The sequence below is a fragment of the Coregonus clupeaformis genome, unplaced genomic scaffold (genome assembly GCF_020615455.1).
Source record: "Coregonus clupeaformis isolate EN_2021a unplaced genomic scaffold, ASM2061545v1 scaf0034, whole genome shotgun sequence".
Classification (NCBI taxonomy): Eukaryota; Metazoa; Chordata; class Actinopteri; order Salmoniformes; family Salmonidae; genus Coregonus; species Coregonus clupeaformis.
The window spans coordinates 709,513-733,803 of record NW_025533489.1 but is presented as its reverse complement, the minus strand read 5'-3'; the positions used below and the strand labels follow the sequence as shown (position 1 = coordinate 733,803).

The window sequence follows — 24,291 nt, the reverse complement described above, 5'->3', positions numbered from 1 at the left end:
TAGGCTCTGTTTACTCACATCTTCCGGCACTACGGGGTACCAGAGGATATAGTGTCTGACCGAGGTCCCCAGTTCATGTCTGGAAGGCGTTCATGGAACGTCTGGGGGTCTCGGTCAGCCTGACCTCTGGATTTCACCCCGAGAGTAATGGTTCGCCTCCAGCGTGCCGTGCGTCGTCAGAAGCCGAACGCTGACCGCCACCGCAGGGAGGCCCCGGTTTTCGTACCGGGGGATCGGGTCTGGCTCTCGACCCGGAATCTATCCCTCTGCCTGCCCTGCCGGAAGTTGAGCCCACGGTTTGTGGGGCCGTTTAAAGTCCTGAGGAGAATAAACGAGGTTACATACAGGTTGTTACTCCCCCCTGATTACCGTATTAACCCCTCGTTTCATGTGTCTCTCCTCAGGCCGGTGGTAGCTGGTCCACTCCAGGAGTCTGAGGTTCGGGAGGTTCCTCCACCTCCTCTGGACATCGAGGGGGCCCCGCCGTACTCGATCCGTTCCATACTGGATTCGAGGTGTCGGGTGGGGGGCCTTCAGTATCTCGTGGAGTGGGAGGGGTACGGTCCGGAGGAACGGTGCTGGGTCCCAAGGAGGGACATCCTCGATCTTTCCCTGTTGAGGGATTTCCACCGTCGCCATCCGACTCACCCTGCTCCGCGTCCTCCTGGCCGTCCCCGAGGCCGGGGTCGGCGCACTGCTGGAGCCGCGCGTCGGGGGGGGGGGGTAATGTCACGACTTCCGCCGAGGCTGCCTCCCCTCCTTATTCGGGCAGGTTTCGGCGTTCATCGTCACCGGCTTACTAGCTACTGCCGATCCCATTCTCATTACTCCACTTGTCATGTCTTGTCAATCACACACACCTGGTGCTCATTCCCCTAATTAGTATGTGTATAAGTGTTCCCCTTGTCTTTGTGAGTGACTGTTTCATTGTGAGAGCGAGTAGCTTGGTTGAGCTACTCTTCCATTTGTTATTGCCAAGGTGGACTATTTCCCTTGTGATAGTTTCGTTTGACGCTGGGTGCGTTTTATTTATGTAAACGGAATAAACTCTGGACTTCGGTGTTTTACCTCCTGCGCCTGACTCCTTCATTCACACCTTGTCACAGATACTCAGAACTTGAGAAATCCAGCTACCCACAAAACAGTTGCACATATGGCACATTTTTTATATATATATATATATATATGTCACATACACCAGAAAGGTGCAGTGAAATGTGTTGTTTTACAGGGTCAGCAATAGTAGTACAGCGCCCCTGGAGCAAATTAGGGTTAAGTGCCTTGCTTAAGGGCACATCAACACATTTTCACCTTCTCGGCTTGGGTATTCAAACCAGCGACCTTTTGGTTACTGGGCCAACACTCTAACCGCTAGGCTACCTGCCACTTCTATTATTAATATTATTACAACCTCTTGTAATGGAGAAAAAAAAACTACAATTTATTAGCAAATCAAAATCTCAAACCTGATTCCTCATCAATATCAGTAATTCACCAGCATGCATTCTCATCTTATCATGCAAACACTCACATTGGGTGAAATGCACAGGAGGTTGGTGGCAACTTAATTGGGGAGGACGGGCTGGTGGTAACGGCTGGAGCGGAATCAGTGGAATGGTATCAAATACTTCAAACACATGGTTTGATGCCATTCCATTTGCTCTGTTCCAGCCATTATTATGAGCCGTCCTCCCCTCAGCAGCCTCAACTGGTGAAATGATTAATCTCCCCCAGATTAAAAAACATATCTCCTGCTCAGATTAGAAATTCAAACAAGGTATGATAAATTATGCTGTGTATAGATATGATATATAGAACAAAAATATAAACACAACACGTAAAGTGTTGGTTTCATGAGCTGAAATAACAGATCACAAACATTTTCCATGCACACATAAAGCTTATTTCTCTAAAATGTTTTGCACAAATTTGTTTACATCCCTGTTCATGAGTATTTCTCCTTTGCCAAGATAATCCATCCACCTGACAGGTGTGGCATATTAAGAAGCTGATTGAACAGCATGATCATTACACAGGTGCATCTTGTGCCGGGGACCATAAAAGGCCACTCCAAAATGTGCAGTTTTGTCACACAACACAATGCCACAGATGTCTCAAGTTTTGAGGGCCTAATGAATTTATTTAAATTGACTGATTTCCTTATATGGACACTAACTCAGTAAAATCTTTGAAATTGTTACATGTTGCGGTTATATTTTTGTTCAGTATATATTCCTGGTCCTCCTCCATTCATTTTATACTATATTATATAACATATTAAATGCAGTAGCTCCATCGTGAGAGACAACTAGATTCAGGTCACAACACAGCAGGAAGGCTTCTGTTTCATCTGAGATCCAGAGGGGTCATACTTATGACCTCATTAGGAGAGAAATGCTAATGTTTCTCTCCTATTTTTTCTCTTCTAATGTTTCTCTTCTCTTTTTCCTCCCTCCTTTTTCCCCATCCCCTCTTTCCCTGTTGTTTTTCAACATTCAGGCTGAAATAGGGTGAAGCGCCTCAATGGATGCTGTTGTCGAGTGTGAAGTGTGTGAAATGTGTTGGTGACAGCATGCGTGTGTGTGTGTGTGTGTCAAAGGAGGCTGGTGGGAGGAGCTATAGGAGGACGGGCTCATTGTAATGGCTGGCATGGTATCAATGGAACGGTATCAAACACATCTAACATCTGGAAACCACATGTTGGACTCCGTTCCATTCATTCCATTCCAGTCATTTCGATGAGCCCGTCCTCCTATAGCTCCCCCCACCAGCCTCCTTTGGTGTGTGTGTGTTGGTGACAGCATCATGACATGTCAATGTTAGCCAATAGAGGATGATGCTTTTCTCGCTGCCCTGCTAGCAAGACGTGGTGGCGTCCCTATCCTATCCTTGCCTATCCATTTCTTTAAATGTTCTATTTAACAGAGAGAGTGTTCTGCAATCTTTCATCTGAATATGATTTCTGTTCCCTTATACCTTTTGCAAGAGTGATAGTGAACTCTATTTTGGGTCCAAACAATTGAGGAGCCCTCTTCAATGCACTCAGCGCTCAAAAGCCATGATCCTCCAGTGGCCTTTCATCATAGCCAAGAGAGGGTCACTGTAATGGCAGGTTCACAGGTGGCTCATACCTAGGCAATCCACTTCCTTTCCATTTCTCAATTCAATTCAAAGGGCTTTATTGGCATAGGAAACATACAGTATGTTTACATTGCCAAAGCAAGTGAAATAGATAATACAAAATTATCAGTAAACATTACACTGACAAAAGTTTCTCTCTCTCTCGCTCTCTCTCTCTCTCTCTCTCTCTCTCTTTAACCTTCTTTAACACTGTCATCAGGACAAAATGTGGTTGAATAAATTCCACTGCAGAAAAAATTATTGATTCCAATTAACTGCTCACTGGAAAACGTTTTTGTTATTGAAAACAATTCAGTGCATTTTAGGCAACATCTAAAACATTCAACTTTGAAATCAGTTCAGACTTATATTATATGGCCTCATATGACCAGTGGATTTGTTTGATTGTGGACAATATATTTAGAATTTCACTATAGAAAAATATTGCTCATAATTTTTTTTATGCATCTTCATGGGGTCTCAACAATTAATATTTTTATGTTGGCAGAGAATTAGAAAATTGTGGAAAGGCTGATTTAAAAGGGGAAAACATCTATAATTGCACATGGTAGGCCTATTCCAAAAAATGTATCCGTCATTCTCTTTGGCAATGGTTCACGCCAGGATATTAACATTTTCGGTTAGAAATTAGGGGATTTTTTTAGACAAACTAATACAATTAAAGGGTCTTATTCTATAAGGAAATAGAACCGGCAATTTATAAGGAATGCAGAGCGGGGAAAGAGAGAAATATGATTGTATCACACGGAAAATTCACAGGGTTTCAAACAAGAAATAAAACGTTAGAGGATTTTTAATGAAAGGTTTGGTTGTATTCAGGTCTGTCTGTATGTGTGAAATCTTTCTAATTAACTCACTATGTGTGTGTGTGTGTGTGTGTGTGTGTGTATGTGTGTGTGTGTGTGTGTTTTCCGCTATACTCTGGAATGCGGCCAGTCTCTGCTCTTTCGAATCCACACTCCGTTCCAAATCCAAAGCCTTTGATCTGTTTCGCTGTCTCCTTACCCGGAAGAGAACGCTTGCTTTCTCTCTCAGCTGGGATGAACGCACACGTGGAAATATTGGCCCGGTTCCAGACTCATACCAAATTTAGTCATACAAAGGCGAAGGGTGCGAGAGGGGGGAACCCGGGGATGAAAGAGCCAGCCGCCAGAAAGATCAAAGGATGCCGCGGCTCCGCCCGCTACCCCACCTCCGTGCTTTATAAAGATCTGCCTCTGCTCCAAAGTTATTCTCACGCAATCTCTCCACACACAGCGAGCCGCAGCAGCAACACACTACTTCATGTTTTTCTTCTTCTCATTAAACATTTCCGACTCGAAGAAGCCCCCATGTTATTTATTTGCTTGTTCATTCAACTCTGAACTGTTGTCTGAAAGATATAGACTACTACGCAAACTGTAAAATGACGATTCAAAACGATCAGATTGCATCTGAGCTATGCCCTGGCCTATGCAATACAACATAATCACGAGTAGTCTGCATTATATTTCTATCAAGACACTGCAAAGTTTCTCCAAAGTCCAGTGAAATGCAATCTCGACATACTTTGCAGTCGACTTACAGACCGCTATTTCTCCTTTGAACAACATCCCGGTAAAGGCTACTGTAAAATATCCAAAAGAGAATATCACCATTATGGTTGAATTGGTTAAATGTGTTATGGGCCAATCTATTAAACTCAAAATAAGGGGGAAATAGTTGTCTTGTTTTGTGAGTAGGTGAAAATACGTATGTTTTGTTGATTGAAAAATCTCATATGAGATAACATTATGTAACATATGTTGAATTTACTATTAGGTTCCAAGTAATTGAAAGAACATCCGACAACAATGGACCCCAATTTAGCCAAATTAGTCGATTTTCTATAAATTATGCACACCCTCTCACTCACCCCTCTGATTAGTGGACCAAATATACACGTTTGGTTTATCAAAATACTTTAAAAAAATAAATTGACAACTTTAGGAAATTGCTGAGGCTACTATATATTGTCCACAAACAAACAAACACATCAATGCTACTATTGATTCGACTGTAACCTTCTTTGTACCAACATGCTTTTTAAAAATAATGGATTCAGGAACGTTTGCGCACGAATTAAACCACCTTAAAATACACATAATATGGAATATATAGGCTGTTTATGATATACATGGGCTCCCTAGAACATTTACTTAAAAAATTGGAGAAAAGTGATCCATTGCCATGTCATTTGAATTAGTTATCCTCAATCACATAGCCTACAGTAATCCAACAGTAATTCTGAGTATCCAAACGTCACCCTTTGCGCTTTCTTATTATTTTAACGTCATAGTAGTGAATCTGTCTATTATAGCCTAGGCCCTACTCTATCATATGCATTGGCGTCAGCTTCATCACCGCTTCGACCCGCCCCCACTCCTTCCCTGTCTACCCATTTGTCGTGAGCTACAGTATGTATAAATCTCCCTACCCCTCGCTCTCTTAGGAGTGTCAATCGGTGTGGTGTCAATCACAGCGGCGGCTTCCCTTTCATCTCGATCCTCCCAGTGACTGCGAGAGAGGGAGCAGAGAGAGAAGAGACAGAGAACGGGAAGGAGAGCTACATTACTTACGGAGCGGTGCTCCAGTTTGGAAGTCGATCCACAGGGTATCGGTTTATAACGCACTCCTCGATCTTTTGATATAGTTTATTACTTTTAATTTAGCCGTTATTCAGTTCAAGGATGTATGTTCATTTGAATAGGGATAGATACGCAGTATTGTTTAAGTGGGGAAAATAAATAGTGTTCTACTTGTGGCAAACAGGCTGCACGAGATTCAGAGACGCATTTTTTTTTTAAATATATTTTTCCTTAATTTTTTTTTTCACGAAAGGACTGCAACTCTCACAGGACCACAGAACGAGGAAATATAAGCAGAAGTTTTTTTCTACATGCACTTTGACGGTTAGCGGAGTTCCCCGGTGTGTGCCCTCCTCTGCCAAATCTGTGCCATCTGACTCGCGTGATGAGGTTTTGACTTCTGACATTTTAAAGAGCCGAACAGGCGAGTGCGGCGGGTTGAGCGTGCACTAAACATCCGCTTTTGCCGATAACATCTTCCATTTTCGGGTATTTAAAATCTGAATCATTGTAAGAATCCATAATACTTCGAAAAACAACGCCAAAAAAGGCTCTCCTGTTAATTTAGCCAAAACAAAAAGCGTGCTCGCACGCCGTTTCCTCCAGGGTTCCTAGCGCAACGCTTCAAGTGAAACATTGTAGCTAGCGGCTTCAAGGAACGTTTTGGGTTTCGTTTTGGGGATTTCGATAGTTCCTCCAGTTTGGACAGTGCGAGGACTTTGACTGACTCAAAATGCCACAACTAGCAGGTGGTGGTGGCGGGGACCCTGAGCTTTGTGCCACGGACGAAATGATTCCGTTCAAGGATGAGGGAGACCAAGAACAAATATTCGCAGAACTCAGTCACTCAGAGGAAGACGAGGGAGACTTAGCAGATATCAAGTCATCTTTAGTAAATGAGTCAGAGACGAGTCCAAACAGCAATCATGATGTAAGTATTTCCTCTCTTGTACTTAAAAGTCCAGTGTTACATGTTGCCAAACTTTTATATAGGCTAGCCTAAATAAATGCCCATCAAATTTCTAACGGCAACATATTTATTCAAGTTCACCTGTCCCTAAATAATAGCCCCCATTTCAGGTGTGTCAGTTGGACATTTTATGAAAGTTTGAGCTGATAAAATGACTGGATGTAGGCCCAAACTATGTTTGGTTATGCCATAAATAACAAGGTGATGTGTAGCCTAATATTATATGTGTATAATATGACTATTTAATCTGTAAATAGTAGCCATGTTCTGTTTACATTGTGTAATCGGTTGTAAACAGAGGCGCATAAATAAAGCTGGTGCACGTGGCTGCAGAGCTTTTCCAAACATTGTCGACGAATTATACCAAAGGTCAAACCTACAGAACAATTTCATATGATCAATTATTTTATACATTTCAGAGAACTGTTGTACAGTTTTTACGAGGTTATTTGAAATTAAAGATTGCTCAGTAGGTGACGAATTCGTGAATGCATTTTAAATTATTTTGTTAGGCCTATTACAATATTAAATTATCCCTATTGCATTATTGTGGTTATTAGTAGTAATATTATTAGTGTAACAATTTGTCTTTATAAGAAAAACAATATTAGTAAAATGATAAGTAGGCCTACTGATAATTATTACATTAACAATATCAATATTGCAATGGGTTAGGTGATTTAATTAAACATTTCACCAGGTTGGATAATCTAAGCTATGAATAATATAAAATATTAGCGTTTTTCGACAGATCAAATTCGTATTTGATATAAAACAAATGGATTTTGTTCAAAGGGAAATCCAGATTAAATGAACTTTGAAGAAAAACCACACATGATAAAATGTGTCACCTCTAGATTACAGTGACACTCATGTTCCCAATGTGAGTTAAGGCTACTCCATTTCTGCATGTTTTGGGGCGATTATGGCCATTTCATGTAGAGACAACACATTGTTAAAGGATGGAATTAAATTGGGGGGGAGTGAATGGAAATATTACGTTTTGATATAGATTTTGTTCATATTTGAAGTATGAAAGAAATGTCACTGGCACAGTACAAGTTTAAAGGTAATGCTGGTAGCTATTTTGTTCACATTGCTTATGTATTTAAATCATCTGTCATTCCTTTATCTCAATCATGTATCTCATGTATGTATCAGAGATGTAACAACAAGTGTAGCTTACATCGTTTTAGACTGTGTGATTGTCACATTCCTCCTCAGTGCAGTGAGTTTCATATTCAATAGTAATTTTAACTTTGTGCCTCAATGTATTTTGTTTTAAAATCTGGGCTAGGCAGCTGTTACTAACTCTCTAGCTCTGGATGCTGTATGTATACAAAGGTAAACCTAGCACAATTAGCTGTTGCCATTTGTCATTAACCAATGTTAATGGAATTAGGGTACCTACTGACTCATATAGTTAGAGCTGTCACAGAGGCAAATAAGACGGAGGCTGAATGTTAATTGGGAATCCAGTGAAGTTCCGTGACTCTGCTGGAAGCCACCCTCAGGGAAGTGAACTCCAAAAGGAGGTCTTTCTACCCGTTCCCATTCGGGGGTGGGGGAGATGCATGTGGAGGGGTTCACAGTATTTTGGAAAAGCAGTCGACTATACAGTAAAAACCATCGCCTCTTCTCTATTTTCGCAGTTATTTTTGAATCTTTTTTGCAGAACACATTTTTATTGCAAAGCATCAGACTACCGTGATTTATTTGATTTTGAATTTGGTTGGCGCTTTGGGTAAATTGGTTGGTGAAAATGAAAGCAGACTGATGCAAGTTAATTTGTAAGCTCCTTAAGGACATGAAGCTTAATTAAGTGGCTCGTTGAGGGGTTGATACAGACCGCTCCGTCAAACCCTCTCTCCCCAACGCACTCGCCTCACTGTATGTGTTCTTAGGTCTGGGGACAAGCTGAAAGATGGCGCAGGCCATAGCAGCGTGTTTGTTTGTGCTTTTAACCGTGTGTGTGTGTGAAGTTTTTCAAATTGAATAACCTAATTTCTGTCTCTGTCTCTCACAGGGAACTAGACAATCCCAAATATCCCAAGACTCATATCATGAAAAACACAGAGACCATCAGGATGATGGTAAGTGACACACATCACATTAAATATTCTCCAGTCAGTTATCAGCATGTTTTAGAGATCTGCAGTTATATATGGGTAACATTGAGCCAAGATAAAGGTTTAAAAAAAAATCCCCCCCCCCCTCCTTAAATATTCAAATCCATTTCTGGAGGCTTGATAATTGAGAGATTTGTTTTTTATTTTTAAAGGGAAGAAAGATGGTAGACTGGAAAAGGTTCTACCCACTTAATTTTCTGTTCAGAACTGATCAGTCACACTATGGTCCTTTTTCTTATCTGACCCCAGTTCATTCTGATGCAGAGATGATATCTGAATTGATTCTAGTCAGGACATGTACAAACTGAATAAAATAAGACGTCATATATGTAAGTATTTTGTGGTCCGGAGGAAATATTATTTATGCAGAGAATTGTTTAGTAATCCCAATGACTGCGGCCCCTTGCATGGTTATCTGAAAGATGTAATACTGATGCTTTTAAATTGTTAAATTGACATGAATAAAAACCTGTGAAGAGGACTTCAAATGATAGGCAGTGACTTAAACATGTGGCTCTCTGATACTAGTAGTGAGTGACACTTAATATTCTCCTTGGCTAATTTTGGACACATACTCTCTGTCTCTCTGTATCACTGTCTCTCTCTGTCTCTGTGTGTGTTGTCCTGTACAACATGTTGCTGCTGTGCGACAGCGCCAGACTCATTTGATGTCATTATTTGGTCCGGGCTGTATTCTGACCCCAGATAGAGCTGCAGGTCATGATTGGAGCTCTGTTCTGTTCAGAGTGTCTCTTCTTTGTTCCCCTAGCAGCCCTGAATAGGACCCCCTCAAACCAAACACTCCCTTTCCCCACAACAAGCCCATGTTGCCATCAATCTACCAGACACACCACACCAACCCCTCCCCCTCTCCCCAGAAAGCAACAACTAACAGCCACCAAGTCGTTTGTCGCGTGTTTCTATTCAGGCAGGGGGACGGACGGCCCCTATCAAATGCTCTCTCTTTAGGTCAGAGGCGTGGGGAACAGTAGGGGCGTCTCTTGTTTTGACACAGTCTGTATGTTCTTCCTAATTGACGCTAATTGGCACGGAGGGACGCCATTGTTCCTCTGTATAATACGGCCCCCCTCTCCTCTTCTCCAAGACATGCAAGACAAAAGACTAGTGAAACGGGGGCACCGGGTCACAGCGATCGACAACGATATCATTACGGCATCAAGAGGCATGCATGGCGTGATGATGCGATAGTCATAGTGCCAGATGGACCCAGTGTTGATAGCGAGACTAACTTGGCAATGACTATTCACATGCAACTGTATTAGTAGGCTATAAACTCCAGGAGATTTTCCCAATGACTCTGAACTGCTGAAGTTATGATGGCGGGGAATATTGCTATGTTACTAGATCAGACTGTTGCTTAGAGATGCTATTCTATTAAAAAGGCCAAAATCCTAACTGAGATTAATGTGCTTGACTTGAGTTCTCTAACAAATCTTCCATTAATGATCGTAAATGTACGATTTGCACCAAGCTTCACGGTCACACTTTTCTGTCTCCTGGGCTTTTTTTCCAGGGAAACACCTAGACATGTACAACAAAGGTCATTCGTACTCTGGATACCCAGGTTACATCATGATGACTAATATGAACAACGACTCCTACATGAACAACGGCTCCCTGTCGCCGCCCATGCCCAGAACGGTGAGTCCAGTTACACTATACCTCCATCAATCAATCACTTCCACCAATCTGTCAAGCTATCCAGCCGTTTGTGTCTAGTACATTTTCACTGTGAAGTTTGATTCGATCTTAAATACTTAACCAGGTCTAAACCCCTAAAAAGAGTGCGTTAAACCTGGGATTTCTATTCAAATATACCTGTATATTGAAGTTTCCATTAATCTTTTCTACCATATTTTCAACTCTAGAATGTTCTTTGCCTCTCTTCGCCGCCTTCCTAGTGTGATGAAGCCGGTTTGTGATGGCTGTGATAGCCGTACATAACATGTCCCAGTAATGTTGTGTTTACCTGTCCCCTTGGCAACCACGTGATCTAGTCTCCCCCACATGACTGTCATACTTTCCAGCAGATTAACGGCATCCATATTATGTTATTTCGCTCATCTTGTTAACTTAATCAATCTTTGTTTACATATCGACAGTAAGCCCACCAATTACGCTGACATGGTCGCGGACGCCTAACGGCAACATCCCATTTGAAGAGGGAGTTTGTGGAAATAGCCAGGGTTGCCGTATGTCACCATGCTTATAGTCCCTATAACATAACAGTATTAATTTCAGGCTGTAGGCCTGGTGGCTGGCTTCCTGTATCTGTCCCGTTATGAACATTTCCAGCAAGACAGACGCAAAACGCCAGGGCATGCCAGCAGCTGTCCACCCTAATCCTGTTTGGTGTGTGTGTGTGTGGGGGGGGGTGGGGTTGTGTGCTGGTGAATACACCCAGTCTGGCTATGGCTCGGTGCCTCCCAAAGCCTGTCCCTGCACCCTGCTAGCACATAGACTAGAGGACACAGACATACATGCATTGTTCAAGGACCAAAGACTCTGGCTTATGTCTGCCTGTGTGTCTGAGTTGGTTTCATCATGAAATTAATTTGAAGGGTTTGAAGTCTGTGTAGCGACTGTGTGAATCTGACTGACAATACAAAGTGAATGGTGTTCTGATCTCATGGCAGCGGCACCCACTTTGCTCTTGTATAGCTTGTATACGAGTCCTCTGACTATAGATGTTTTTACAGCCAATTTACTGCTCCAATATAATTGTTTTGCATCTTATGGAATGGATAACATCTCAAGGTCTGAGAGGCTTCCATCCAACCTTGTTTAAATAAGGAAATAACTGCTGTTATGTGGCCCCTCTCGCTGCCTGGACTGTTTTTTTCCAACTTTCATTTCATTTACTGTGGCCGCCGCCCGCTTTTTGTTTTGCCAAATTTCCCCCCTCGCCCCGTCTTCAATAAAACGGTAGTCCATTTTATGTACATTTCTCTCACTTATCCAGTAAAACGGACCCGGTTGATGGCGGTGCAGTCATGGACTTTGGAACAGAACTCCTCTCTTCTTTCTCTTCTAGTTGATTGGCTGGATGTGAACTGTGTGTGCTGCCTGGCTGTTGATTGGCTGGATGTGAAATGTGTGTGCTGCCTGGCTGTTGACTGGATGTGAAATGTGTGTGCTGCCTGTTGTATCAAGCCTGCCGGCCACCACCACCGCAGCCACAGTATCTGCAGGCCTAGGATCAGTTTTCACCCAGATCAAAGGCACGTTCTCTCCCTTTCTTCCCTCCCTCCCTCTCCCTCCATCCCCCTCTCCAGTTTAGATTGATTTTCATTGACCATGGCATTCCTGTGCATGAGGCCCAACTGACAGAGCTGTTCGGAGTTACTGATTGTCAGCAGATCTTTGGGAGGGAAGCAAGGAGTGAGCGATAGTACCTCTAAGGAGTTGCGATAGATCTTTACATCTTTAAATGGAGAAGGAACGAAGGGTTTTTAGTAGTTCAGCTGTCAATGGGGTTAGCGTAGTGGAGGCACCATGACCAGTGGCACATATGGGGCTTGTCCCTGTGTAGTTGATTCAATAAAGTTCTGTGTTTTTATGGAAGGAAGAGAGGATCTCCGTTGGATGTTAGATATCCCTTCATCTCTGGAAGTGGTTGTCCAGGTTTAGATATGAAAGGAGAGATGGGGTAATTTTAAGAAAGCAGTGCAGTTGTGGTCTAAAGCTTTCATGGTGAAATGAAAATGAATGCATTATTATTATCTTTATTATAACAGATAAAGTGTGTCATATTAGTGTTTTTTTTAACTTGCTTATTACATTGTCAATACAGAGTTTACACTTTGTAGCAGTATTTGTTGGCTCTTGGTTGGTGTGGTTTGTTCCTGAGGAATAGCATTGAAAACCCTGCCTGCCACTATTTAGTCTTTCTAGAAGCCTAGTGATGTAAATGCATTTAGTATTCTGTTTTAAGTGTTATATATTGGTGTCAGTGAGAGCTGTAGTGATATGTTCTCGTGTGTGTGTGTGTTCTTGAAGTCTTCAGAGGTAGGGTCGTGTGAGGTTTGACTGTTGCATATTGGATTATTTAAAGTGACTTTGCGTGTGTGATGGCTCATATTTCCAGCTCCCATAGCCAGAGGGCCGGACTGCACACAACTCTGGGAAGAGAGAGGGGATTGTGTTCCTTACTCTGGCCTCTGTTAAGTCTTTGTGAAGACCACACGTTCCATGTCTGGATTGGCTGGCAGCTTGGCATCAAGCTCTCACATCTCTCTGGCTAAAATCTAGGAATTAGCGAGCAAACACTTTCCTATGTGCGTTAACTCAACCCCTCTGTTTTCTGACTGTATAAACGTTTAAATAGAACGTGCAATGGAGTCAATGAGAAATGCTATTTGAGTCATTGTATCAAATGTATAGCTTCAGGATTAGTGTGTTTGAATAAACAAGGATGCTGCTCCTCTCTTGATTCAGTCAAATCAAATCAAATCAAAATCAAATCAAATTTTATTGGTCACATGCGCCGAATACAACAGGTGCAGACATTACAGTGAAATGCTTACTTACAGCCCTTAACCAACAGTGCATTTATTTTAAACAAAAAAAGTAAGAATAAAACAACAACAAAAAAAGTGTTGAGGAAAAAAAGAGCAGAAGTAAAATAAAGTGACAGTAGGGAGGCAATATATACAGGGGGGTACCGTTGCAGAGTCAATGTGTGGGGGCACCGGCTAGTTGAGGTAATATGTACATGTGGGTAGAGTTAAAGTGACTATGCATAAATACTTAACAGAGTAGCAGCAGCGTAAAAAGGATGGGGTGGGGGGGCAGTGCATAGTTGGATAGTGGATTCAAAGTCATAGTTTAAACTTTTGTCACCTTCTCGTGAAACATCTGAATTTGAGCATGACAACTTTTAACCACCAAGCCTGCAACAGTGGAAGCCATTTTCACACACTACCTTACTTTAAAACTATAACTTTGAATCCACTACCTCGTTCCAAGCATAAGTTGATGATCTCCAAGCATCCAGTCTCCAGCCTGTCAGTGCAGCAGTTGGAGAAGATGGAATCGCCATAGCTGATTTTTAAGCTGGGCTTTTGGTGTGGAGAGAGCTGAGGGAACCATTTGCTGCCCCTCCCAGGCCATACCTCCCTCCCCCTGTCGTCCCCCTTGGTGGCGGGTCCTTGTGGTGTGTGAGAGCCCGTGGGGGGAGACTGTGGTTCCCCTTTGATGTCAGCGAGAACGTGACGGATCTCCTTGGCGGCATGCTCGGCGGTGTGGAATCACTAACCCTGGCTTACCTAAAGGGATTTACCGCGCTCCCCTATTCTCGGTTGCATCCCAAATGGCACCCTTTTCCCTATATGGTGCACTACTTTTGACCAGGCCACATAGGACTAGTTAAAAGTAGTGCACTAATATAGGGTGCCATTTGGGACGTACCCCTCGTCACCCCCAGTGCCATGTGTATCTGTCCTCACGGTCTCAAACCCTGGCCCCATTCGGCAACAATCCCTGATATGAGAACACTACATTTCCCAGAAGCCCTCCATGTCCACGCGCAGTGTAGTCTGCGGCAACGTGTGGCGCCATGTGTAGTTCTTTATCTACGTCTGCAGGGTTTTAGTGCGGTTCAAGGCGCTGAATCGAGCGCAGCGTTTTGTTGTGATTTGTGAAGCAGCTGGGATCTATTTGATGTATGAGTCTGCTGCTGGATGTCGTTGCCTAAAATTGGCCTATAAACAATATTGCTGTATTTTGTGACCAAATTACATTTTCAAAAAAGTAAATCATTTGAAGTTTTTTTTTTTTTACTCTTTAGGGGGGGGGCTACATTTCAAGGACCATCAGAGGATCATTGCTGCATTGATGTCATCTGCTGTGCAGGTCTGACAAACAGCAGGGTGTGTTACTGTGTATAGACCTCACAGAACGCTCACTCTCCAGCGTCCTCCCACCCTTTGTGCTTCTGGGTCTCAGCTCTTTATAAACAGTCTCATTGACACGGAGCGCGCATCAAACTACTGTACTGTATGGTATATGGCGAGGAGGCTGGTTGACACATTTATTCCATATGGCGTTCCCTCCACGGTAATGATTCCATGTGGTTGCAATCCCCTTATCAAAGTCTTTCATCTTGTTAAGTGGAGCTGGGAGAAATTATCCTCTAAATTGAAACGACTGGTGTGTTTTTTTTTTTTTGGTCTCCCTGTAAGATGAGAAGACAAAATAATACCAGTCAAGGATGCACCAAGTATTCACATAACGGGGTGTGAATTTGTGTTTCCACGCTGAAGGAATCTGTGTCTGTGTATGTTGGTCGCTCATGTTTTGATTAGTTGGACAGTATGTCATCTTTTCTTAATTTTTATGAAACGTGTAACCGAGCAGTGTGGGAATATGGTAAAAAAATCTATCGTCTCGTTTGTGTGTGTGCATATTTGAGAGTTTTGATTTCACGTGCTCTCATGCGCTCATCAAAACAATACTGTCATCATAGCTGAGGACATCACAACACTCTAGTCCTCCTCTCTTCTCCCTCCTTCATACATCCTGCTGAGGGAAAGATGGCTTGCTCCATGGAGCCAGCCAGCCTGCCCAGGCGAGGCCAGGCCCCAGCCACAGCACCTGCTGAGGGGGAGCTTCACTCCTCACCGCCTGCCTCATGAGCACCAGGGGATACGGAAAGGAGGGGAGAGGCGTGTGCTTGGGTGGGAGTGGAGGGTTAGAGAGGATAGTGGCTTTGTTTTTGTCTCTGTGTGGCGTCGGTTGTCGTCGCTCCAGCTTGTTGTTTTTTTGGCTCCCGGGCCGTCAGAAGGGCCCCCGGTGAAAGTCCCTCCACTCCCCAGGCTGCGTGGCTCCTATTGAAGCCGGTCTGTGGGAGCTCTGCTCGGCTCACAGGGACCGGAGCCCAACTCCTAGCCTCCCTCCACCACCTAAACACTGCTGATAAGACTGACTCCACCACAAATTTAAGACGCCAAGCAAAACACGTTGTTGTTCCACATTGACACGCTACAACGGGAGATGAATGGGAGGCTTTTGAAGTTGTGTAGCTAAAACCCTTTTGATGCCATTAGTTTTATTTGTAGTCCCCAAAAGCCCCCAAATAGTACCTCACTGTGGTAACATGATCATAAAATCATCCCTTTTTTTAGTTGAGTGATAACCAGGTCTATATTTGGTGCTTTTTGTCCGCCATGTACCTCAGTCAGTAAACAGGCTGTAACTGTGACAGGGACAATGGGAGCTGCAGGGGTGAAACACTGGGTGTAACTCCTCCCAGCGCTCTAGTTCAGAGAGAACCAGCGAACAGTCCTGACTTTGTCCTAGTGTGACGGCCTTGATCAATAGCCGCTCTGTTACCATCAAGTTACTCTTGGTTTTTTTCTCCCTCCTCCATATTTTTCAGAAGCTCATTATTTCTCTGTGTGTCCTGTGGTGGGTGTGAGAGCTAAAGAGACTCCCATGCTCTGTTTGTGTGTGTCTGACAGCGCTGAAAGATGAATGCTCCTCAGTGTAGAAGGTTGGGTATAGGGCCGGTATAGTTACTGTACAAAGGGGTCTGTGCTGCTCACCTTGCCTCGTCACCAGGCTTTACTAACCAAGCTGATAGATGGATATAGCTCTTTTCCCCCCTTCTTTCTGTTCTTTGTTTTTGCTAGCGCACATTGACCGCGTACATTTTTCTTTCCTCTATTTCCCAAACATACTGTTCATATACTGGCTTGAGTGTGAGAGTGCTCGCGGTCACACTGCGGAAGACACATTTCAGTTGAATGCATTCAGTTGTACAACTGACTAGGTATCCCCTTTTTCCTCATCTTTCTGTTTGAGCTTGCAGAGCTAGGGAGGACAGGAGGAGGGGTTTGCTGTCAATTCATTTTGTGTGGTCTTGGCTATAAAAACAAAACACCCCGCTCTTTGAATGGTGAAAAAAGCCAGTCTTTAATTTTTGGGAAACCCATAAAAGTTTGCCGCTCCTTTCATATCAGCCTCGGAATTGAAAACAAATGCTGTATTCTCCCCCCTTCTCATTTGAACTGCCCTATTATGGAGTTGTGAGAAAAAAAATCAGCCCGTAGATCTTTCTCTCAGTCTCCCTCTCCTCCCTCCTTTTCCAGCCCCCCCCCCCCACATTTCTCTTTCCCCTCTCTCCTGCCTTCTTTATCCTCCTCCCTCCCTCTTTTTCCTCCCCCTTGTTTTTGAAGAAACCTACGGAGAGGGGGGGAGGAGGGGAGGGAATCACTGATGTCAAAGTAAAAACCAAGAGCATTAAGAAAACTGGCAAAATGCAATACAGCTGCAATCCGACATGACGCTGGAAAATAGGTCTGAGGAGCAGAGAGAGCCTCCCTGTATCCGTATTCCCAGGGTGCGCAACTGCTCCCGGCCTCGGCTTTGATCTCTTCAAAGCCTCCTACTAGCTGGAGAGTCTTGGCTGCTGCTCGCGCTGGAGCGCCGGAGAGAGGGAGAGAGGGAGGAGGGGTGTATGCGTGTCGGAGGGGAAGGGGGGGGTCGTCTTTTCCTTTCCAGGGCTGAAATCAATCACAGTGCCGAGGCAATTATGTGTAATTCAACAGGGCCAGATTAGTAACTCTGTTACCTGAGTGACTGACTGCGTGTCTGTAATCTCAGAGACTCACTGACTGGCCCTCGCCAGCCAGCCAGGAGAAGTCAGCACTGGGTCACGGACAGGGGAGGGAAAGAAGGAGAGCGAGGGAGAGGTGCTGAAAAGCAGGCCGCCATGCCGCCGTCCAGCAGAGCAGAAAATCGGAGCACAATGGAGTGATTACACTTGCAGATGTAGCCATATTTGACTGAGGCGAGCGGAGAGGGAGGGAGGGGTAGAGAGGGAGGCAGTGATTGCCATGGCGCTCTAGCTAGCTAGCTCAGTCTCTCTAACGAGCCTTGTTCCTTTTGTGTTGGGGCTCGTGCCTGGTGCCGCCCCCTCACCACCCCCCCCGCTGCTCCCTCCGTCCCCCTTCAGTGCCATATCTCTACCCCTCATGCCCGACGCCTCGGATGGCCCCCAAATGCCAGGCTTGGCCCAGGCTCACACCCCGGGCACCCAATTTGCCGTGGCTGGAGAGAGGAGAGCGGCTGGAGAGCTAGTCTGCATGGCTGCAGGTCACAGAGAGAGGAGGAAAACAGAGTAGAATGGGACTACTGCCTCTCTCTCCTCTCTCTCTTGCTATGGGTCTGGACCGTACCCCTGCTACAGTATGCAACACACACCACATCATGGCACTTAGCAGCAAGTCCCCTGTAGCTCAGTTGGTAGAGCATGGCGCTTGCAACGCCAGGGTTGTGGGTTTGTTTCCCACGGGGGGCCCGTATGAAAAATGTATGCACTCACTAACTGTAAGTCGCTCTGGATAAGAGCGTCTGCTAAATGACTCAAATGTCAAATGTCCTGGGTCATGCTTTGTTGGGGAACGATGCTGAAATGTTGTGAATCTTTGCCTCTTTCGGAAGTGATTATGGCTACCTGCTCGATTTGATTCTGGTTGCTGTTCTGTAACCACTAGAATTTACAGACATCGCAATATACCAGCTTCCTATTATTGGAACAGATGACCTCATTTAAAGGGAAAGATATTCTCTCTTTCTCATGAAGAAGAAAACAGGTCTTTTGTTTAGCTGGTTCTCGGCAGTCACTTGATGCAGGGTGATGAAACCCATAAAGATATCCAGCAAGAATGTGTTTGTTCATCTGATGAGCTACGCTGTGTTCTGTTCTGTGCTCCTCTCCTCCCTCCTCTCTCTCCTCTATTTTCTTTTGATCATCATCTTCGTCTGGTGGTGATGGAAGGGAAGGCTGTGATTTTCCCCTGGGGATGTACACACACACACTAAGGACATTAGATTTACACTGGTGTTAAGACAAGTGGAGTAAAGCTGGGCGATATGGACAAATCCATATTACGATAAATCGACTGAATTACGTGTATAACATTAACACCCACCTAAGTTCTTAATTTGTTTTTATATTACCCTTAAATACTATTACTACTACTTTGAATGTTGCTCAATTGTCCCATTTTTAACAATCACCCATATTAGCATTTAACACATTTCTCTAGTAGGGCCCTATAGGTTATTTATCATAATGAACGATATCAGCAAAATGTCCACGATAAGTGGTCGGTTTGGTCAGTGTCGATCATTTTCGGTTTATCGTCCCAGCTCTAGAGTTGGGGTACCAGTGATAATATGGATGTCAGTGACATTTGTTTTGTAAAGACTGAAATGGTGAATAAATGAAACTGAGTGGATTGGATTTACTCCTTTGTCACTGTAAAAAAAATATATATATATTGACTAGGAACTAAGCGTTGACAGTCTTGCTATTCTGTATTGAAAATATTGGAAAATACATGTTTTGAATTATATAATTATTAATAGGCTATATGTGACAAGGATTGAGATCTAAAATGAGAAAATGGAGGGAGCTACACTGAAAAACATTGCCCAGTTGGTGTGGCATCTGTATGTCTGTCTGCCCAATCTACCCACCTCAGTTTCGCTCGGGGAACCAGGTGAGACTTTTCATGTCTCCCGTCAGGAGAGACTTCAGAGGGACGTCCTCGGCTTTGAGCTCCCCGTCATCAAACAATGCATCCAAATATCAAATCGATCCAGAGCCCCAACCTCATCCCCCTCTGCCCCCGCCACGCACCTATCTTTGAGATGAAAGGGGACGGAAAAAGCAAATGAACCCCCTCCTATCCCCCTCTTACGCCACCAAGAAAAGAGGAATCAAGATGGGCGCCTTGGTGGAAATGGGGATTCTTCAATCGCTATTCAATCCCACTCCACCCTTCATGTGAACCCTATACACAGACAGGGTCTTCGCTCCGTACAAAGATAGACAGCTATAAAGAGGATGGGATATGACAGGTTCATAGACGTTTCACCGAGATTCTTTGACTTCATAAAAGTCCACGGTGCACCAAGCCTGGCTTTGGCTAATTCATCTCTCTGATATTGCAGGAGATCTGGAAAGAGGTGTGAATGAATGCTAGGCTAGTCTCCCACCGGAGTGTTGCATTTTCTTTGTGTTCCTGTGTATAGACCATATTCAGACCACAGAAAGTTTTGAGCATTGTAATGGTGTAATGCAATTACATATTGGGGTGCTATTCATGAGTTGGTGATCTCTGTTGGTCTCATGCTATCTCTAGCCATGCTGGAAGAGAGACACTACAATTTGGCTCATACGAGATAGGCCCTGTAGTGTAAAGAGTGATGATTGGACTGATGGGAACATAGCTACCCCCCACTAAGTCTAAAATGAGACTGATACACAAAGGAAATACTGTACAAGTCCATTCATTTCAAGAGCCACATAAAATAGAATTGAATTATAACCGTGCTGTGTTGTGTTAATTTCGTTGTCATTCTGCATCTCTTTCAAGTGTAGTATCAGATGAATGAATGGGCTACATGTGTTGGGCTTGGCCTCATGCAGTTTCTTTCTTTACAATCAGGATTTGAATATATCATGACAAAGTAAGACGATTACCATTTCTTAAGAGGTGGTCGAGAGAATGGTCCGACCGTTGTCAGGGACCGTGTTTTAACACGGTCGTTGTTTTGGTTTGCGTTATGTCTCTACAAAAGCGTCTCACAAAAGTAACCAATAGGGGCGGAGCTTTTCTTGTGACTGGGTTGATCCTGGAAAGGTTGGCTGAAGTGTTCCCTTGTGTGCATTCCAAATGGCACCCTATTCCCGATTTTTATAGTGCACTAATTTTGACCAGTCTTATGGGTATTGTTAAAAAGTAACGCACTATAAAGGGAACAAGGAGTCATTTAGGACGCAGCCCGAGTCATACATGGGTGGAGAATAGCCATTTGTTCCGAGGGGATTACGCCTTTTTAGAATGGCTTTGTTTTCATTCAGATCTGAAGAGTGTGTGTGTGTGTGTGTGTGTGTGTGTGTGTGTGTGTGGTGTGAGAAGCTGAAAATGTGGGGTTTTAATGACTAATTCCAGGCTGAAAAGCAGGTGTTTAGTGTCTCACCGGTTAACCCTTTAAAAACGAGGAGTTGTACCTAAACAACAGCTGGGCTGCTAGTCGGACCTATTGTAGTTCTGTCCATTACTTTATAAAAGACAAGAATGGTTTGTAACCGGATCCACAATGATTAATGCTTTGGCTTGTAGTAACGATGACTGGGCTTATAACACTATATCTTGGCTAGAGAGTAAGAGGAGGAGTAGTATAAAAGCCCCTTATGTAGAAACCTCCTCCACCTTTTTATCAAAATATAATTTTGTAAAAATTGACTGACTTTAGGTCAGTTTATCCTTCATATTTCACGACGAAGCTGAAATGACTCACTATAGGTAATCCAATAGCCTGCTGAAGTCTATTACCTGGCTATTAGCTGCCTAGCCAGTGGGAGTAGACGGCTAAGAGGCGTTGGTCTTCAAAAAGCAGAGGTGCGCTGAGGTGAAAAGGCCATTGATCATGTGACTGTGGGGTCAGAAGTTCACATGTAAGACCGCTAGGACACAGGCGTCATGGCTCTGGGGCAGAATGGATCCTCTGAGTTGCTATGGTTAAAACAGGAGCAAAATGCCGGTCAGCAAAACTATTTTTAAAGTAATATTCATTAATATACAATAGGTGTGCATACAACACTTCCCCCCCTTTATATGAGTGTGGACATCATATTTCACTGCCTTTTTTAGATTAATAATATAAATATATTAGCAGACACACCGTTGGCTCACTCTCCTGCTCTGTTGTCATTGAATTAGATCCCCTACCTACCACTGTGCCAGAGTGTTTACCTCCCCAAGGTTGTGTGTGTGTGTGTGTGTGTGTGTGTGCGCACGAGTGAAACTAGGTCAGTACACTCCCCAGCTCAAGCGACTCCCATTCAAATCATTCACCCCTGATACACGCTCCTCTCCTCGACGCGTGCCGTTTCAAACCATCCTCGTAAACATTCACTCCCCGCCAGCCTGTCGCCATCTGCCTCCCACTGGCTCTCACCACCCTTCCATGACCCTATGGCTAAGCTAGCTACCCTTTCCCTCAATGGCTAGTGTTTGTTAGGTAGCATGTCAAAGAGGACTACTAAGACAGTGGTTCCCAACCTGTTACTGTACCACCAACTGAATTCTGCTCTACCCGGAGTACCTCTGAAGTACCCCCTCGTGCATTTTACCAGTAGGCCTATGGTCTTATGATTCTTCTCAAGTACCCCCTGTGGATAGGCCAAGTACCACTACGGGTTCTAGTACCTCTGGTTGGGAACCACTGCACTAAGAGATTTTAGGTTACTGTAGGAGTTCTTATGAAGCTAGCATATTGAGGGGGAACTGCTACCTGCCTACAGCTCTCAATATCAAATGTTAGGTACTAGTTAGCATGGAGCAAGCTAGCGCTTTGAGAGGGGACTGCTAGCTGACTGCTGCTTCCAGCTCCCTCCTCCACAGGTAGAGCCAGGCACAAAGACCCCCGCCACTCCAGCCAGACTCTCCCCCCTCAACGCTGAGCTCCCAAATCCAAACTGACAGCCATTCATGCCCAGAATACCTGGCTGAGAGCGGAGGGGGGGGGGGGGACACTATCTAGGTGTAGCAGGCAAATCCTCTCTTGTTCCTCGGTTTCTAAAACGTGGCGCATGAGGCTGACTTTCTCAGCACTTTTTCTCCCCCCATCATTCTGTGTTGGTTTTCTCTCCTTCTGTTATTGTGTCGTGAGACTCGGGCTTGGGTTTTAGCGAGCGCTAAACATTAGCTTGTGCTGCGTTTTCATTTGTGTGCCTCCTCTAAGGGTCCTGGCTCGCTAGCATTCGTTGTTGTGAATGTGGCGGTCAAAAAGGTTTCTAATGATAAACCATTCAGTGTGTTCATGCAGCAGTGGGGTAGTAGCTAAAAATGGATCGACGGGGAGAAAAAAAAAGACTTGACGTTTTTTATTCAATAACAAAAATAAAGAGCGGTGCCGGACCCAGGTGCTCAACTTCAACTTCTGCTTGTGGTCAGCTTTACCGGTTACCCGATTCAGACCAGACGTCTCTAGAGTTAAATTTCTCTCCATTACCTCATTAGAAACCAGTATTTCTGTCATCTTAGCTGATATTGTAGCCAACTACATGAAAAATTGTACACTAGATTTTTGATTTTATAGGCGAAACAACAGTTACTTGATTTAAAAAATTGTTGTGGGGATCCCTAGATGGTCAATCACAATTTTGTTTGAAATTTAGGTGAAGTGGGTGTGTGGGAGAGTTTGTTCTCCCTCTCCCATAAACTCTGCCAGGACGAAGAGCTGCAGTCAGTCGTGTGACTCACTCATTGTGGGGGTTTTCCACTGTGTCTGCCTGGGCTCGTACATGAGAAGTGCCGATTTACGTTATATATGTAACTAAAAAATGTGTGTGTGAGCACGCTTGCAGGTCTTGGTCAGGCTGGTGGGGGGTAGCCAGGCCTGCTGACAGTGGCACTTCAGTGGAATGTTTGCCCTTTCCTCAGCTCTTTGATGTGACCAGGTCCTGCTGTGATAATGAGGCCTGCACCCCGCCGCAAGGTGAACATCCTGCACGGTGCCCTGGGCTCTGCCAAAACACGCTCCGACAACCTTCACACAACGCTCCGACAACCTCCACACAACTACCAGGCAAGGCACTAGAAGGCTTCAAAACATTGGCCCAGCATTGCCCCCCCCATACACACAAACACCCACAACACATCGCTCAAACAAACTTCACACAACCACAACACATCCCCCACTGAGCTTCAAAACATTGGCCCATCCCCCCCACACAACCCAAACGCAACTTTCACAGAACTCAACCACCACTGAGCTTCAGAACATTGGCCCAACCCCCAATATAGCTGTAGTGAATCTTTTTAACCCATTTGACGGGGACTAGCATTTCTATAGTCCTTTTTAAGTGTTTCCCTATAGAGAGTTCTTGTTATAACTCAGTGCTTCTAATGGCCTAGTTTCCCAAAACACAAGGAAAGAACAGAGTTTCTACACTTTGAGAAAATGTTACCTGGGTCTTTTCATCAGAGCGGGCCTATTTCACACACATTATCCCAACTGGCACCTTCATGAGAGGAGAGTGTGAGCCAGTGTGATTGGTTTGCTTGGGGCAATACACTTGAAGCCAGAGGGTCAATGGTTTGGGTTATGAAACCCCCATTCAGCCTCTGTTGAATCCTCAATCTGAAAACTCAAGGATGTTGGGTAATACATCCTAATTCATCTGTGTCCTATTCAGAGCTTCTGTTGGTGATATGGAAAGATGACACTTAGCTGTAAATGGGGCCCCTTTTGTTTGCATATGCAGGCAGAGCAGGAGGGCTGTGGGGAGGTGGGTGGGGTGGGTACACATGGGAGTCTCTACTGTAGAATGTGTTAACATTAGTGTTTGTTTTGCAGGCTGTGTGTTCTTAGCGTTTCGCCCGTCGTGGCGTCTCGCTGCGCA

General features: G+C 44.3%; 1 protein-coding gene across 12 annotated transcripts in view; it reads left to right on the top strand.

Annotated features, from left to right (window-relative positions):
• The first annotated feature begins 5,566 nt into the window (after positions 1-5,566).
• The window catches only part of lef1 (lymphoid enhancer-binding factor 1), a 51,240-nt gene continuing 32,515 nt past the window's right edge, over positions 5,567-24,291 (top strand). For 4 of the 12 annotated variants that reach the window (XM_041895731.2, XM_041895721.2, XM_041895699.2 and 1 more), the window contains exons 1-3: positions 5,575-6,678; positions 8,744-8,810; positions 10,381-10,508. In XM_041895731.2, the coding sequence (XP_041751665.2) occupies positions 6,481-6,678; positions 8,744-8,810; positions 10,381-10,508 (393 nt within the window). In that variant the 5' untranslated portion in view covers positions 5,575-6,480. Of the gene's footprint in view, positions 6,679-8,743; positions 8,811-10,380; positions 10,509-24,291 lie in introns of all 12 variants that reach the window. The other 8 variants (XM_041895759.2, XM_041895752.2, XM_041895746.2 and 5 more) reach the window with 7 other exon arrangements.